General features: G+C 42.4%; 1 protein-coding gene across 1 annotated transcript; it reads left to right on the top strand.

The window, feature by feature from the left end:
• Positions 1-8,590: 8,590 nt before the first annotated feature.
• On the top strand, positions 8,591-10,709 carry LOC134107155 (gastrula zinc finger protein XlCGF8.2DB-like). The gene is made up of 2 exons (XM_062558635.1): positions 8,591-8,676; positions 9,375-10,709. Exons 1-2 carry the CDS (start codon positions 8,591-8,593, stop codon positions 10,315-10,317), a joined length of 1,029 nt encoding a protein of 342 aa, XP_062414619.1. The 3' UTR covers positions 10,318-10,709.
• Positions 10,710-16,911: the final 6,202 nt, after the last annotated feature.

The raw sequence follows: 16,911 nt of genomic DNA, 5'->3' as shown, positions 1-16,911 counted from the left end.
CTAACAATTGCATCCCTTACTATACGTCCAGTCAGTCCCTGATTCTGACAGACCACCAGAGGTTGGTCTGGTTCTTCAACAGGCTCAGGTGCATCACAAACATCATCACAGAGAGGGACATTGCGCCTGGTAGCGATGTTGTGCAGGACGATACACGCAAGTATTATGTTGCATGCTCCCTGTGGTTCCACTCGCAAGTAGTTAAGGCATGCAAAGCGTCTCTTCAGAACTCCATTTAAACGCTCAATTGCACATCTTGTTTTGCAATGAGCAGTGTTGAAGCGTGCCTGCGCAGGTGTGGTTGCTGCAAGAAAAGGAGTCATCAGCCATGGTAGGAGTGGATAGGCACTGTCTCCTAATATTATGCCATCCGGTCGGTTGGTTTGGAGCTCTCTGTATAAAGCACTCTCTCTCAGGATGCGTGCATCATGAACAGACCCAGGCCACTTCACAACACAGTTTGTGATGATGAGGTCAGCATCGCCCACAAGTTGGATGTTGATGCTGCGCCTCCCCTTTCGGTTGATGTACTCCCAATCCCTCTCATGAGGTGCTTGGATATGCACATGAGTGCAGTCAATAACCCCAATAGTATTGGGCATATTCCCCAAAAGAAAAAACTTGTGCTTGGTCTGGGCAATCTGAACATCCTTTGGAAGTGAAACAAACTGATTGACCAGGCTGGCCAATGCAATTGACACAGCTTTCACTACATCACTCACAGTTGATTTGTCCACTCCTATATTGTCACCAACAACTTGGTAGAAAGTCCCAGATGCATAGAAGCGCAGAGCAATGAGGACCTGTTCTTCCACAGACAGACTGTGGCTCCTTCGGGTTCTCCGTTGAAGTTTTGGCCTGACAAGGTCTGCAATGTACTTAATATCAGCATTCCCAAAGCGAAAGCGAGCATACAGTTCTTCAGTGGTGTATTGCTCCAGTGGTTGTGCACGCTCAACATACACCCTTTGACGGTATCCTCTTCCACCAACACGGTGGTAGCGATGGACAATACCTGCCATGTCAGTGTCTCTCTCTAAGTCCTCTGAGAAAGGCTGAATATAAGATGGCTGTCAAATACCCACACACCAATTGGCTGACGTGCTGTGGCTTGTGTTCAATTAAATCAATCATGCCCAAGGCATACAAATACTATGTTCACTACAACAGAAGCGGTGAAACCATGGACTCAAAAGGACCTAATTTCACTGTTGCAGAAACCCATGCACTGCTGGAGGGTGTCAAGTGCCATTATGCCTCAATAGTAGGAAGCTCTGTTGCAGGTGGAATGGTGACTAACAAAAGGAAGAAAGACATTTGGGTTGAAATCACCCAGAATGTAAATGCAATGGGGTCTGGCCAGAAGAGGACCTTGGAGCAAGTGAAATTTAGATGGAAGAATCTGAGGGCCAGAGCAACGAAGGACCTTGCTGAGGCAAAAAAACACCCAAACAGGCAACAAACCCTTTAAGAAAGGTGAATACACAGATGTGGTTCTGGACATTATTGGAGGTGAGAACTCTAAAGCTCTGCATGGGATTCATGGTGTTGTAGGGGATGGTGAGCCTACAATTGTAGAGGAAAGTGAGCCAGTTCTTCCTAATGCAGAGGAAACATTCATTCTGGATCTCAGCCCTATTGTTGAAGAACAACCTGGATCCTCACTGGTAGAGCCAGCAGTCACAGGAGCTCAGAAAAGAGGCTTGAAGCATCCTTTGCCGAATAATAATGATGATGCCTATGAATCACTTCTTAAACGAGAAACTGAAAGAGCAGAAGCACAGATACTCCTGGCAGAGGAACAAATCAAGCTGACCAAACTGCAGAAAAACCAAAGCGAAACTTCAGATCCGCCTCCTAAAAGCAGGGCTTGGAAATGCTGGTCTCTCCTCCTCAGATGAAGAAGAACCCTGAACATTCTTTATTTCGTTAACAATTGGATATTTAGCCATTTTATTTTTTAAAGATGTTTTCAAAATATCCACTATGTATTTGTTAATGTATATTTGTTTTTTATTTGTTGTGGTTCAGATGAGGGGTCATAAAAGTAATTATTTAATATAATTATTTTTTAATATAATTTAATTAAAGTTAAATTATGAATGGAAGTGGATGTTTATATTATTTTTGTGTTTTGGCTCAAAATAAACACTTACAGTGACCCTATGTTGGCTCTTACTTCTACCTGTTCTTTACATAGCCCACATTGTGATATGTTGTCCCATTTAGAGCACTGTAATCCGGATTTGGTAATCTTGAAAACTGTGTATCTGGATCAGAGTGAACCAGTCCAATGTTGCTTTGAAAAACCGGCATAAAAGTAAGATGGATTACCTGATCCTGGATAAGAAAAAAGGGGATTTCCAAATGCGGATAATTTTGATCCAGATTAAATGTTTTGAACAACTGGCCCCAGGAGTTTACACCAACCACCCACACCCTGATGAGATGAGAGCCACAGTTGTGCACACATTATTGGGCCATACAATACAGAGCGTCATGTCACCTTTTTACACACTGTACAGGGACCTTATCCCTGAACAAGAGAGGGGTCACATTGGAGATGACTTACCCAAGCACGTGATAGTTTGGGACAATGCCAGTTTCCATCGCTCCAACATCATCAGGCAATGGTTTGCGACCCACAACAGCATGCTGATGGAGTTACTCTCTCCCTACTCCCCATTCGATTTAATGCATGTCAAGTTACATCAGGCAGGGGTTCGGTACACAGATAGTCAGACAGAGCAGGTGGATTGATCCAAATCGGACATCGTACAGGACTAGCCAGACATCACGTATGAAGTCTGAGGTTTATATCCTGACATGAGCAACAAGGAATATGAGGGACAAGAGTTGGAACAAACTATCGAGTGTGTTGTAGTCCTGGGGAGTGTCGGGATCACCGATCCCTCCGGGGTGGCTATTGAGAAGAATCTGACACGTCAATCAATTAAGTAAAAAAAGTTCCCAGTAAATGAGCAGATTGTGAAACACTCAGACCGGCCCGTCTGGCACCAACAACCATGCCACGCTCAAAATTGCTTAAATCACCTTTCTTTCCCATTCTGACATCCAGTTTGGAGTTTAGGAGATTGTCTTGACCAGGACCACACCCCTAAATGCATTGAAGCAACTGCCATGTGATTGGTTGATTAGATAATTCTATTAATGAGAAATTGAATAGGTGTTCCTAATAATCCTTTAGGTGAGTGTATGTTGGCGTGACGCCTCCTTTATTTTCCTGCTTATATTGACATCATGTTGCCAACAGGTGATTCCCGAGATGAGCTGATTAGGCACTTGTGCAGTTTTTCTACCGTGTGACGGAATGTTTTATTTTTGTGTATTTAGTTTACGTTTTTAATGCGTAAATAAACTCCAAACAAAACAAACATAAGATCTCCTGTCATTTGCGTCAAGAAAAGGAATTCAATGTGCCTGCAGCTCAATAGTGGCTTAGAAATGCATGACAACAAAGGAACGTTGCTATAAAATAGAAGAAAAACTCGCTATTAATAACAACTGGTGATTAGTAGAAAAAGCTACTCCAAGGACTGGGCATGAGGATTTCGGATGCCAGTTGATCACCGGTGAAACCTGAGGAAAAGAGCCGACAAATACCCGCGTGTCCCTGATGAGATGAGAGCCACAGTTGTGCACACATACAATACAGAGCGTCTTGTCACCTTTTTACACACGACGTTAGCCTGAAAGAACGCGCCGTTCACAGACACCAGAATGAACGAGTTCACAGTAACATTCATCGGGCATTAATACAGTACGTTCAGTTCACGTTCGCCCAAAATATGAACGAGTTCATGAACTATCGTTCAATGAACACGTTCAGGCACAACACTGCTGAGACGTCAATCAATTAAGTAAAAAAAGTTAACATTTATTTAGAAGAGAAAAAGTATACATGAGCGATTCCTCACAGATATATCTGTAGTTGTTTGTCCCGCTGTCACTCCTGCCCTGACAGCGTTACGCATATTATACTTCCCCAGTCCACATGTTTACCAGATATGGTTATCTGAAGCCCAGCCGCAAGTGTTTACAGTATATGGTCATACGATGCACAGCATTATTTCCTACGTTGTTACAATTTTGCTATGGCTAAAAAAGAATATGAAAGACTCCTTCAAAGAACCATACATGTAGTTCCACTGGAGAACACTGGGTGGAGTATGGGTTTAAGGTATATAGATAATCAGAGAGCAGGGGAGGCCAGGTGTTATGGGGAAGCAAACAGTTTTTGACCGTGAGGATCAAGAATCATGGTGGACCATAACTATTGATTGCAATGTGTTTGAGCATCAGAACCGAGCCAAAATAAAGAAGATAAATGCAGTATTGGACTGGAAGTGGATTTGTTCGGAACCACGCGTCAGATAGCCCTACAAACACCTCTAACTAGTGACAAGATGGTAAATAGTCGCTACAACCTCTCTTATATTTTTCCCCCACTAAGAAATGGTCAAAACTGGCTTGTTAAAGGCGGTTATAACACAAGATGTATTTTTGTACTTCTCTATTCTGCCTTATTAGTGGCGCTGCAGCTGTCGCTGTTAGTTTTTTGCCCCGCTGTCACTCCTGCCCTGATAGCGTTACGCATATTATACTTCCCCAGTCCACATGTTTACCAGATATGGTTATCTGAAGCCCAGCCGCAAGTGTTTACAGTATATGGTCACACGATGCACAGCATTATTTCCTACGTTGTTACAATTTTGCTATGGCTAAAAAAGAATATGAACGACTCCTTCAAAGAACCATACATCTCACAAGAGGAATGATATTCTCAGGATTAACCATTATAACCCTTTTATTGCATCAACAAGAGTTCACACTTGCCTAACTTGCTGATGATAATCGAACTAAAAATAGAACATTTGTGAAGCAAATATAAAGAAGAAAGAGTCTTTCATTTTTGAAATTCAAGATCATCTGACGAAAATCCTAATCAATTGCACATAACTGGTACGTCTACAGTGACATCTAGTGGAAAACTAAGCGGAGGAGGAGATCACCGCGGTGCTCCCACCTCCACCAGGGGGTCGTCACTGGGGCTGCCGGACCGGAGCGACTCGGACAACCAGCGATGGCTGCTGCCCCCCCTCAAACCCTCTCAACCCCTCTCACCCCCCAGAGTGCAGATACGGCGCAGCAAGCAGGCTGACCTGCAACCATGAACGCAAGCGGAACCTTAATGTGACCGAGGTCTGCAGTCGGAACTTTATAGTGTGACACTCATCCGTTGCTCGGTCTTGTTTCAGTGCAGGTAATTATTTCCTCGGTAACCAAGCAACAATGTCTTCAGTGGAGAATTTGAGAGAGTTTGTCAACGAGCGACTATCTGCTGCTGCTGAGGAAATATTCGGAGTTTTTAAAAGAACCGTCGTCGAGTATCAGAAAGAGATCGACCGGCAGCGCAGACTGTTGGATGTTTTTTGGAAACCCGAAGTAAGGTTACACAGGATAGGTGAGTACAACTTTGTTAGAAAAATCTTCTCTAAAGCAATAATAAAGACACATTATTTAGGTTTTTTGAACCAACGTGTCTTTTTTAATTCAACTTACAAATAAACAGTAGGACACGTGGTGCTTATGGTCATCGTTGTATTTATGCGCTCAAACGTTTGTCTTGTATTTTTTTTGTCCCTCCAGAGCTCCCACAGTCACGTGTCTGTAAGGAGGAGGAGGAGGAGGCTCCCTCTGACCAGGAGCTCTGTCTCCAGGAGAGGAAGCCCAGTGTGGACCAAGAGGACCCAGATCCTCCACAGATTAAAGAGGAACAGGAGGAACTCTGCAGCAGTCCAGAGGGAGAGCAGCTTGCACCGAAGCAGGAGGCCTTTACGTTGACTCCTACTTGTGAGGAAAGAGGACACGGTGAAGATCAACTTTTGGACTTGTGTACTGATGAAACTAGGAGTGTGGTACAGGAAACATCTCATAGCAACATTTCAGTTGAAACCACCACTGTAGTTGAACTAAACAATGACCACCAGCTTCTCCCTCACAACTCTCATGAATCAGCATTTCAGACTCGTACAAGAGTCCATAGTGATGAGAAACCTTTTTCTTGCAAAACATGTGCAAAGGAATTAAAACACATTAGCAGCTTTAAAGCCCACATGAGAGTTCACACTGGGGAGAAGCCATATTCCTGCATCACCTGCGGGAAAACATTCACTAAGAAATCAACTTTGAAGTCTCATACAAGAATCCATACTGGGGAGAAGCCATATTCCTGCATCACCTGCGGGAAAACATTCACTAAGAAATCACATTTGAAGTCTCATACAAGAATCCATACTGGGGAGAAGCCATTTTCCTGCATCACCTGCGGGAAAACATTCTCTCAGACATCACATTTGAAGTCTCATACAAGAATCCATACTGGGGAGAAGCCATATTCCTGCATCACCTGCGGGAAAACATTCACTAAGAAATCACATTTGAAGTCTCATACAAGAATCCATACTGGGGAGAAGCCATATTTCTGCATCACCTGTGGGAAAACATTCACTGACACATCACATTTGAAACGTCATATAAGAATACACAGTGGGGAAAGAAGTTCTACTGACTCAATTGTCCACATGAGAAGAAATCACAAAGGTGAAACATCATAGATGCAACTCTGGTGAGAAAATAGTCAGAGCAATTTTTCTGATTAAAAAGACTACGTCAGACAAGGTAAAGAAAGGAACGAAATCCCGTTTACGATGTCGGATTCGTGAAGATGGACTATCATGTTTCCTTTACCTTAATGAAGATTGATGTTGCTAATTTTATCCAAAAATGCTCGCTTCTGTAAGGATGTGCAAATAAGACAGTGCTCTTCATTAAAAGCCATTAACCTGGTGTCCTTGCACTTATTGAACTGTTCCGCCGAGAGCGGTGTAGCCTCCCGTGACGTCACAATATACATATATATATTTGGCCAACAAGTTCATTAATTATCACTACTATTATTAATTATAATGATAATATTGTCTCTTGTTAAAAAAATAGTTTGGCACGTTGATGTTTCATCTTTCATTAACTTTTTAGCCGGTTGAAAAGACGTTGAAATATATATTGCGAGGTAAACACGCATAAGAGTGCAAGTTCAGAAACTTTGAATAATTTTACATTGTGCTTACCAGATGTAACTCAAGCAGTGTTATTCACTTAAATGCACATGCAGACTGAACTATGCTGATAAGATCTCCGATGTTTCTGTACAACAAACATTGTACTAAATGTAAAACATAGTGTAGTATCATTTTAGTTCTTTCATGGCCATTAGGCAAAGTGTTGGAAAATAAACCTGGTGAAAGAGTTCTGGGGTTTTCAGATACCAAGAAGTGTGACACTGTACAGTTGCATTTAAAACCTCAATCAAAGAGTTAATTTAACTCTACCAAGTGTCGCAAATGAATCTGATCTTGACACTGGATAATGACTCCAGCTCTGTCGTACAAATGACTAAGAGTTGAATCAACTTTTTGCAGTGTGACTTCAACACTTTTGCCTGACACCGGAAAATTAACTCTAGGATTTTATATATATATATTATATATATATATTAGGGCCGGGACTCGATTAGAAATATTAATCTAATTAATTAGAGGTTTTGTAACTAATCGGAATTAATCGCATTTTAAATTGCATAAATATTTGACCTGAGAACAGTGAGAAGTAATTTTTTTCACATGGAATTTTATGAATTTTTATTTTTGTTCAATTAATTCCAGCAGACAAGTGTAGCAATAGCATAATTAGAAATATAGTACTTTCAGAAATTCAGGTAGCCTATAGGTAAGTAGACCTTCTGTAAACTATGTTTTTTTAAACACTACTTCAAGGAAAGTAGAGAACGCAGAGCAAGATTTGCCGATCTTGTTAATTTTATTGACCATCAAGCAAAGATTGCTATGGACCCACTGTTTGGAAACTTCCAAGACAGACTCTCATCTATGATAGGCAAAAGCAAAGAAAAGGATAAATTCTTCAAAAGTAGGAAGCAGCTTCACAACAAATGTGTCGGTGGAAAGAAAAAGGCCCGATGCGGCAGCAAGACAGGCCGACCCGGTTGGGGCAGCAGGTAGTTTCGAGTCACCATGTCTTTTCTGTCAAAAAGATCACATATTGGAGTCTTGCTTCAAAGTTAAAGAGCTAGCGCAGAAGGATTGTATAGAATTCCTGAAAAACAAAAGAATGTGCTTTGGCTGCTTAACACAAGGTCATCTGAGCCGAACATGCAAGAAGAGAGAAACAGAAACACCCAGACATTCTTCACATAGCGAAGGAAACTACTAATAGTATGTTGCCTACAGTAGAGAGAACGGACAGCAATTCAAATGAAGAGGTCGCCAGAGCTCAGAAGTCTGTTAAACAATAAATAGTTGGGTATGCTGGGACAGAGAACACTGAGTGTATGCTATCAATTGTGCCAGTAAAAGTCAGATCCCGTAAAGGGGGAAGGTGTATAGAGACATGCGCGTTTATAGATCCTGGAAGTACCGCCACGTTCTGTACAGATGAGCTGCAAAAGAGACTAAACATTAGAGGAAAAAAAACTCAAATCTTGTTGAGCACTATGGCTCAGGATAAACCTGGTGAACAGCGACTACTCGAGAGTCACATGCTCTCAGAACTGGAAGTGTGTGGCCTTGAAGACACAAGGTATGTCCAGCTACCAAGTCTTCACACACAACAGTATCCCTGTTCAAAAGATAAATATTCCAGTTCAACAACATCTGCGAAAGTGGCCGTATTTGCAGGAAGTAACCTTACCACACATTGATGCTGACGTAGGCCTTCTCATTGGAGCTAATAACCCAAAAGCCATAGAACCATGGCATATAATCAATAGTCAAGATGATGGGCCCTACGCTGTGAAGACTGTCCTGGGCTTGATGGTGTGTGGACCTGTAAAGGTCTTGAAGTAAGGTTACACAGGATAGGTGAGTACAACTTTGTTAGAAAAATCTTCTCTAAAGCAATAATGAAGACACATTTTTTAGGTTTTTCGAACCAACGTGTTTTTTTTATTTCAACTTACAAATAAACAGTAGGACACGTGGTGCTTATGGTCATCGTTGTATTTATGCACTCAAACGTTTGTCTTGTATTTCTTTTGTCCCTCCAGAGCTCCCACAGTCACGTGTCTGTAAGGAGGAGGAGGAGGAGGAGGCTCCCTCTGACCAGGAGCTCTGTCTCCAGGAGAGGAAGCCCAGTGTGGACCAAGAGGACCCAGATCCTCCACAGATTAAAGAGGAACAGGAGGAACTCTGCAGCAGTCCAGAGGGAGAGCAGCTTGAACCGAAGCAGGAGGCCTTTACGTTGACTCCTACTTGTGAGGAAAGAGGACACGGTGAAGATCAACTTTTGGACTTGTGTACTGATGAAACTGAGAGTGTGGTACAGGAAACATCTCATAGCAACATTTCAGTTGAAAGCACCACTGTAGTTGAACTAAACAATGACCACCAGCTTCTCCCTCACAACTCTCATGAATCAGCATGTCAGACTAATACAAGAGTCCATAGTGATGAGAAACCTTTTTCTTGCAAAACATGTGGAAAAGGATTCAAATATAGTAGCATCTTAAAAGCCCACATGAGAGTTCACACTGGGGAAAGGCCATATTCCTGCATCACCTGTGGGAAAACATTCACTAAGAATTCACATTTGAAGTCACATATAAGAGTTCATACTGGGGAGAAGCCATTTTCCTGTATAACCTGCGGGAAAACATTCTCTCAGACATCAACTTTGAAGTCTCATACACAAATCCATACTGGGGAGATGCCATATTCCTGCATCACTTGTGGGAAAACATTCACTAAGAAATCACATTTGAAGTCACATATAAGAGTTCACAGTGGGGAGAAGCCATTTTCCTGTATAACCTGCGGGAAAACATTCTCTCAGACATCAACTTTGAAGTTTCATACACAAATCCATACTGGGGAGAAGCCATATTCCTGCAGCATCTGTGGGAAAACATTCACTGATACATCAAATTTTAATCGTCATATAAGAATCCATGTTCAGGAGAAGCCGTTTTCTTGCTTCACCTGTGGGAAAACATTCTGTGACAAATCAAATTTGAAGTCTCATACAAGAATTCATAGTGGGGAGAAGCCATATTCCTGCATCACCTGCGGAAAGACATTCTCTCAGACATCACATTTGAAGTCTCATACAAGAATCCATACTGGGGAGAAGCCATATTCCTGTAAAATATGTGAAAGAAGTTTCAGACGTTCTAGTGACTTAATTGTCCACATGAGAAGAACCCACAAAGGTGAAATGTCATAGATGCAACTCCTGCAGAAAATAGTCTGAGCAATTTTTCAGAATAAAAACGAGTTGATGCTTTTTATAAGAAGAGAACACAAATGCTCCATTTGAGAGAAAAGTCTTTTCAGTAATCTCTTCTTCCGGCAGACAGACAGAGAGAGGCGACCTTGGTGCATGGAGTAGAGATGCTGCGCTGGGAACCGCAAGGTTGTTAGTTCGAACCCTCCCAACTCCATTTCCTGTCAAAGTGTCCCTGAGGAGGACACCCAACTGCTCATTGAGGACCCTTACTGCAGCACACTACTCCCACTGTGTGAGATGGGTTAAATATGCAATAAAAATTGCTTTAGATAAAACCTTCAGGTAAATGACATGTAATATAATTTAATGTCATTAAAGTTAAAGATTGACTGTCATCCCCTGAATCTCTGTTGCATTGAGTGAACATATCTTGCGTATGTTTAATGTTTAACGGGTTTGATATAAATATATATTAATATCATATTTTTTGTTTAAACTGAAAAGCGAGTGTGAGGATCAAGTGATGTTTACTAATGATTTCATCCTGCCTAATTATTATTTGTATAAAGCAGAATTAGAAAAAGTCAAAATACAAAGATCAATCGTCTCTCGGTTACCGAAGGGCAGGACCATTCATCTCTGAAAGGCCGAATCGAGTGCCACGGGCAGGCCGGGAGTATGCCAGAACGTTTACGCAGCGTCTCGTTCCCTTCAGTACGAAGGTTATATACGTAACCGAGAGACGTTCCCTCTCAGGGAACTGGAGCTGCGTAAAGACGCTGTGGGAACCCTACACCCACTCACCATATGAGCAAGTGACCGTGGTGTGAAGTTTTTAGACGCACACTCAGACGAGCACCTGTGCTCCAGGTGTAGCGTTAAGGCCACGGTGGTAAAACCTCACGAACGTGTGGGGAGAGGACCAGCCTGCCGCCATGCAAACGTCGTGTAGCGATACTCTTCCCGACAACAGGGCTTTAGAAGCCGCCATACCCCTAGTAGAATGGGCCCGGACAGCCAAGGTGCGGGCTGGCCGGCCGATTCATAAGCAAGTGTGATGGCCTCAACCACCCACTTGCGCATCCTCTGCTTAGTTACCGGGCCACCAGTGTTCGGAGGCCCGAAACACAAAAACAGCTGTTCGGAGAGGCTACACAGGGAGGTCCTGCGGACGTACAGGTCTAGGGCTCTGAATGGACAGAGGAGGTTAAGCTTCGCCTGGTCCGACGCTATTTCTTCTCAGGAACGAGGGAGGACAGAAAGCCTGCAGCACCATAGGCCAGATACTTCACTGCAACCTCCACGAGGTGAGGGTAAACAATGGACCCCAACACCTGAGACAGCAGGTCCACCCTGATGGGGGTCTCCAACGGAGGACCTGCGAGGAGCGACAAAAGGTCCGTGAACCATACTAGGGCCGGCCAGGGCGGGGCTACAACCACCGTCCTGACGGACCTTCTCCAGAATCCCCTGGAGGAGAGCAACCGGAGATAAAGACGTACAGACATGACCTCGGCCATGCCTGCACCTGCACTGCATCCTGCCCAGGGGAGAAATCACAGAGGACAATGAGTGGTCTCTCCGAAGGCAAACAGGTCTACCTCGGTAAGACCGCCTTTCCACAGGAGCTCCACTACCTCGGAGTGGGGTCCAGTCCCCGAGCCTCGGCCCCTGTGATTTGATCTGTGCCGCGATCTGTTTGAGAGTGAGCATCTTGAAGCTCTAGCGGCTGTAGTAGCCCAACTCTCTGGAGGGAGAACTCGTTCTGAGGCTCCCATCCGCAGCAGGGTCTGTACTTCTCGCTCCGATATCCGAGCCTGCTGGGGTCTACCAAAGTGGGTAGTACCCCGCGAAATCGAGGCGGCCACCACCTGAACTGGGTGGCGTAGCCTTCGTCGATTGTGCGCAGGACCCATTGAGATACTCGCCACTCTCCCAAAAAGTATCTCAGGAAGCCGCGGAGCGTGCCTCCGACGCCGAAAACGAGCGCCTGGATCCCGCGGTGAAGGGCCGGGAAAAGGCCTCAGCCGTCCCGTAATCCTCCGCGAGATCCATTTGTGATCCCCATGAAGACATCCGGCGCTCTGCCTCGGCACGAGCTGGACCGGAGCTGCGGGGAGCACGCCTCATCGAGCTGTCCTCAGTGAAGAGAGCTCGACGGGAGACGCGAGATTGCAACGACAGGTGCTCACAATCCGCCCAGCTAGCCCACTCAAGGGCTAGCTGGGCATGCTCCATGCCTAAGCAGACAACACACAGGTCGTGTGAGTCTCTGCCCGTAATAAAACGGGTGCAAGGGGGAACACACTGGACAAACCGCTCAGCCATTACTAGGTGGGAAAACTTCACTACCGCACTAGATGAAGGCACAGAGATGAATGGTCCTGCCTTTCAGGTCCCTTTATAGCGCCCTGGTCCCGGCGTCCCCCGCCTATGACGTACTAGCTCGCCATTGGTTAGATTTCCCACGTGCTTCATGATGCGGTCACACAGAGGTGTTCCCACAGCGTCTTTACGCAGCTCGAGTTCCCTGAGAGGGAACTCCCATTCAAACATTTTCCACTTATTACAAAACTCAGAGGTATATTCTTCTAAAAGGTCAAATATTTTGACTAAAATAAAACTAATTTGGAGTAGGAGGAAGACATAAACCAAATACTTGGATTGTGGGATATTTGGAAACCTGAATTTCAGTTAAACAGGATAAGTGTGTAAAATGTATTTTATAAAATGCTAATATACTCTTCTATCTAATAGAGACAACTTTTGGTCAAACAACAATCCATGACTAAATGATATTAACCTCACAAGACCTCTTTAATACAAATAGTTTTTACTATCTAACAAAATCTTAATTTGTAGTGAAGTGAGACCTCTTCCTTTGGCTGCTGGAGAAGCCTCCAGTCCCATCCAGATACAAGTCATTTACAATCAGTGCTGCTCGAGTTTGCAATGATCTTGTCTAATGAAATAAGAATGTGTTCGCTCAATTTAAGGACCTCCAGGTGTCAAAGAATGGAACACACTGCAGGCCAAAGTAAGTGGAAGCCGAGATGATGTGGAGGTGAGCATGAATAAGAAAAATCTGGTCAAAATAAAACAAAATAACTAAATGTTGTAACTGCGTCAGTGAACACAGCGGTGCTTTTGGAAGATGTCTGGTTCAAATGCAAGCATGGGAAGTGCAGAAATATAAAATACTTAACCAAGTGTCTTATGCAGAAGCAGCGAAAAAAGTGAAGGAAAATGATGAAGTCACATCCAGGGAAACCCAGAGAAATGATAGAAGTAAATCTGGGATTAGACAACCACATTTGGACCTTCCCCTTTTCGTATATGATAGTCAAATGGAATTACATTCATGCATACAAGAGATTAATTAGGATAATATAATTGTAGATGAAATCTTTTTTGTGGCCTTCATTTGCAAAACTATGAATTTGGCAATTCAACAAAAGATAGAAAGTGACATAATAAACACATTTGAAGAGGCAGCCAAAAGGATACTGTGGATTAAAGAATTTAAGGCCTATCTGATTCATAAAATGTTGAACCCTCCCAACTATGATGGACAGGCTCAGGATGATAAACGTCATAATGGAATGCCAGAAGTCTAATAACATAAAGGCAAGAAAGTTTTAGCTGATCTGAAAGTCAAACTAAACGTTTTTCACATTCAAGAAACTTGGTTAAAACCTCAATTGAACTTTGTCATTACATAATTACATAGATACACTAAAAGAGAAAAATCCATCAATATATATTGTAGAGGGAAGTGTTTCTTTATTCAATTCATTTTATTCAATTCATTTTATTTTGTATAGCCCAAAATCGCAAATTACAAATTTGCCTAAGAGGGCTTTACAGTCACATGTACACATGCAAGATCCTCTGTCCCGAAACCCTCACTTCGGCACAGGAAAAACTCCCCAAAATATGAAAAAACCCTTGAATGGGGAAAAAAGGGAAGAAACCTTAGGGAGAACGTCAGAGGAGGGATCCCTCTCCCGGGATGGACAGACTGCAATGGATGTCATGTGTACAGAATCAACAATGTAAAAGATGTACAATACATTCAATTTCTCTAACAGAAATGATAGTAATTGCAAGTAGCAGAACAAGTGTACGGCAGGACCACTGCAGGGACAACCACCATCAGGTCGAACCACCATCCACAGAGGCTTCTGTGGGGAGGGAGAGCAGAAAGATGTTGGTTTATGATGACAGTAATATGAATCATATTTAAAGTAATGATGATGGCAGCAGCAGGTGTCAGCAGAGCCATGCTAGGCGAGAAAGCACAAAGAACTCCCGGAAAGAAGCTTAATTGTGATGTACATTAATAAAACATTATTCTCCAACATATACTCATATTATGATCATTTCTAGGAAACTGTGTAAGTAAGGATACAGCTATATTTATATATCCAGGTACATGAGTTACAGTTCGACAGAGGGAGAGGAGAAGCTAGAAAGAGGCCCACAGACAGATATAGTAAGACGCCAAGCAGGTTGAACAGATACGGAGACAGGAGAGTTTGGGACGAAAGTCTCATGGGTGTGTATGTAGGAGCTAGGAGAAAGAATGAAGGGGGGCAGCGAGATAGTCAATCAACCAGAATGACCATGCCAGACTAGCATCAACATGCCAGATAGGTGAGGCTACTAAAGGACGAGGGGAGGATAGTGGGACACAACAGGAGGAGAGTTATGCAGTTAGGATAGAGGGGGAGTGTTTAGCTCAATTCGGATGGTCAAAGAAATGCATGAAATAATGTGCTGTATTATCGCCTCGTTAGGGTCTTTCTGGAAAGAGCTCGGATTATGCAAGTGTATGTTGCTTTGATAAATCTCAGTGAATTGAATTGAATCTGAATCTCAGTGTGTTACAGAATGACCCTGAGAGGATGTGTGTGTCCTCAATAGTTAAGTCAATAGTTAAAACTGCAAATAATTCATCCAAAGCAATATACATATTCATTAGGCATTAGGCATACAGCTAAAGATCACCGTGCACTTTGCAGATTTTTCAGGCAGAATTGGTGACATGAAGTTACAGTAGCAGTCAGTCATAGACCAGCATGTGCATGTCTGTGTGTGCGTGTATTGGGGAGATGTTTGTTAAACGGTGCAATATGTTTACAATCTTTGATCTTATCTCATAAGTTCTACAACTTCACCCCACAGACCGATATGCACCTGCTATTGAGTGTAGAGTGCATCTTTGGTTGCCTCAGTTTCAGTCTCCCTCTTGAATTATAGTCACCTAGTCTCTCGCTAAACAATCTTTGAATGTTTCCTGAAAGGAGGCTGTTTCTTGCTTTATATACAATCTGTAACGTTTTAAATCCATAAACTTTAATATTTTTAATTTCAGAAATAATGTGTTTGTGTGTTCATAGTACCCCATATTATTAACTATCCTTATTGCTTTTTTAAAAATTGTGCATATTGCCTGTAGGGTGCTTTTGTAGGTATTACCTCACACTTCCACACCGTAACTCAAATAGGGGGAAAACAGTGTACAGTACAGTGTCTGCAGTGATTTTATATTCAATAAATGTCTGACTTTGACTAGTATCCCTAAACATCGTGCCAATTTTGAGTGTACACGAGTGACCTGTTGCCTCCAACTGAGCTTGTGGTCTATCATTACACCTAGAAAGCAGCATTCAAACACCCTTTCGATTTTTATATTATTGATCTTTAGTTCAATGTGTGTGTTTGCTTGTTTGTTACTTTTGCCAAAGACCATGAATTTAGTTTTCTTTACATTGAGTTATAATCTATTCATATGAAACCAAAATTTCAACTTGGTTAACTCAGTCGAGACAGCCTCCAACAACTGTTTGAGGTTCCCTCCTTCACAGATTACATTTGTGTCATCAGCAAAAATATCATTTTTCAGGATCATGGAAGCATTACTTATGTCATTTATATAAATAATAAATCGTTTTGGACCCAGTATTGACCCTTGCAGCACACCACAGGTAATATTCCTTAAGGTGGACCTGTTATCCCCTATCTGTACAAACTGTTTTCTTTGTCCTATGTAGCTTTGTAACCAATTAAGTCCAACCCCTCTGATCCCATAGCTTTCCAGTTTGTGTAGCAATATATCATGGTTTATTGTGTCAAATACCTTCTTCAGATCTATGAAGACCCCTATTGCAATCTTTTTGTCATCTATTATGCTTGTCAGTTCTTCTACTAAGTTCATGAGTACCAATGATGTTGATCGGTTTGTCCTAAAACCATATTGACTATCTATGAGTAATTCTTTTTTATCTATGAAACTGTCCATCCTAGTAGCAAATATTTTTTCCAAAATTTTGGAAAATTGGGACTGCAGGGAGACTGGTCTGTAGGTATTGTAAAGGTTTTTTTCACCTTCTTTGAAAATCGGAATTACCTTGGCAGTTTTCTTTTTTTTTGGAAAGGAGCCCGTTTGAAGTGAAACATTACAGATATGTGCTAAGGGATCTGCTATATTAATAATAACTTCTTTTACTATTGTCATATCAATTCCATTCCAGTCTCTTGATGTTTTATTTTTAAACTTATTAACTATAGCAATAATTTCATTTTTAT

The sequence above is a fragment of the Pungitius pungitius genome, chromosome 17 (genome assembly GCF_949316345.1).
Source record: "Pungitius pungitius chromosome 17, fPunPun2.1, whole genome shotgun sequence".
Taxonomy (NCBI): domain Eukaryota; kingdom Metazoa; phylum Chordata; class Actinopteri; order Perciformes; family Gasterosteidae; genus Pungitius; species Pungitius pungitius.
This window is presented reverse-complemented; position numbering and strand designations above follow the sequence as displayed.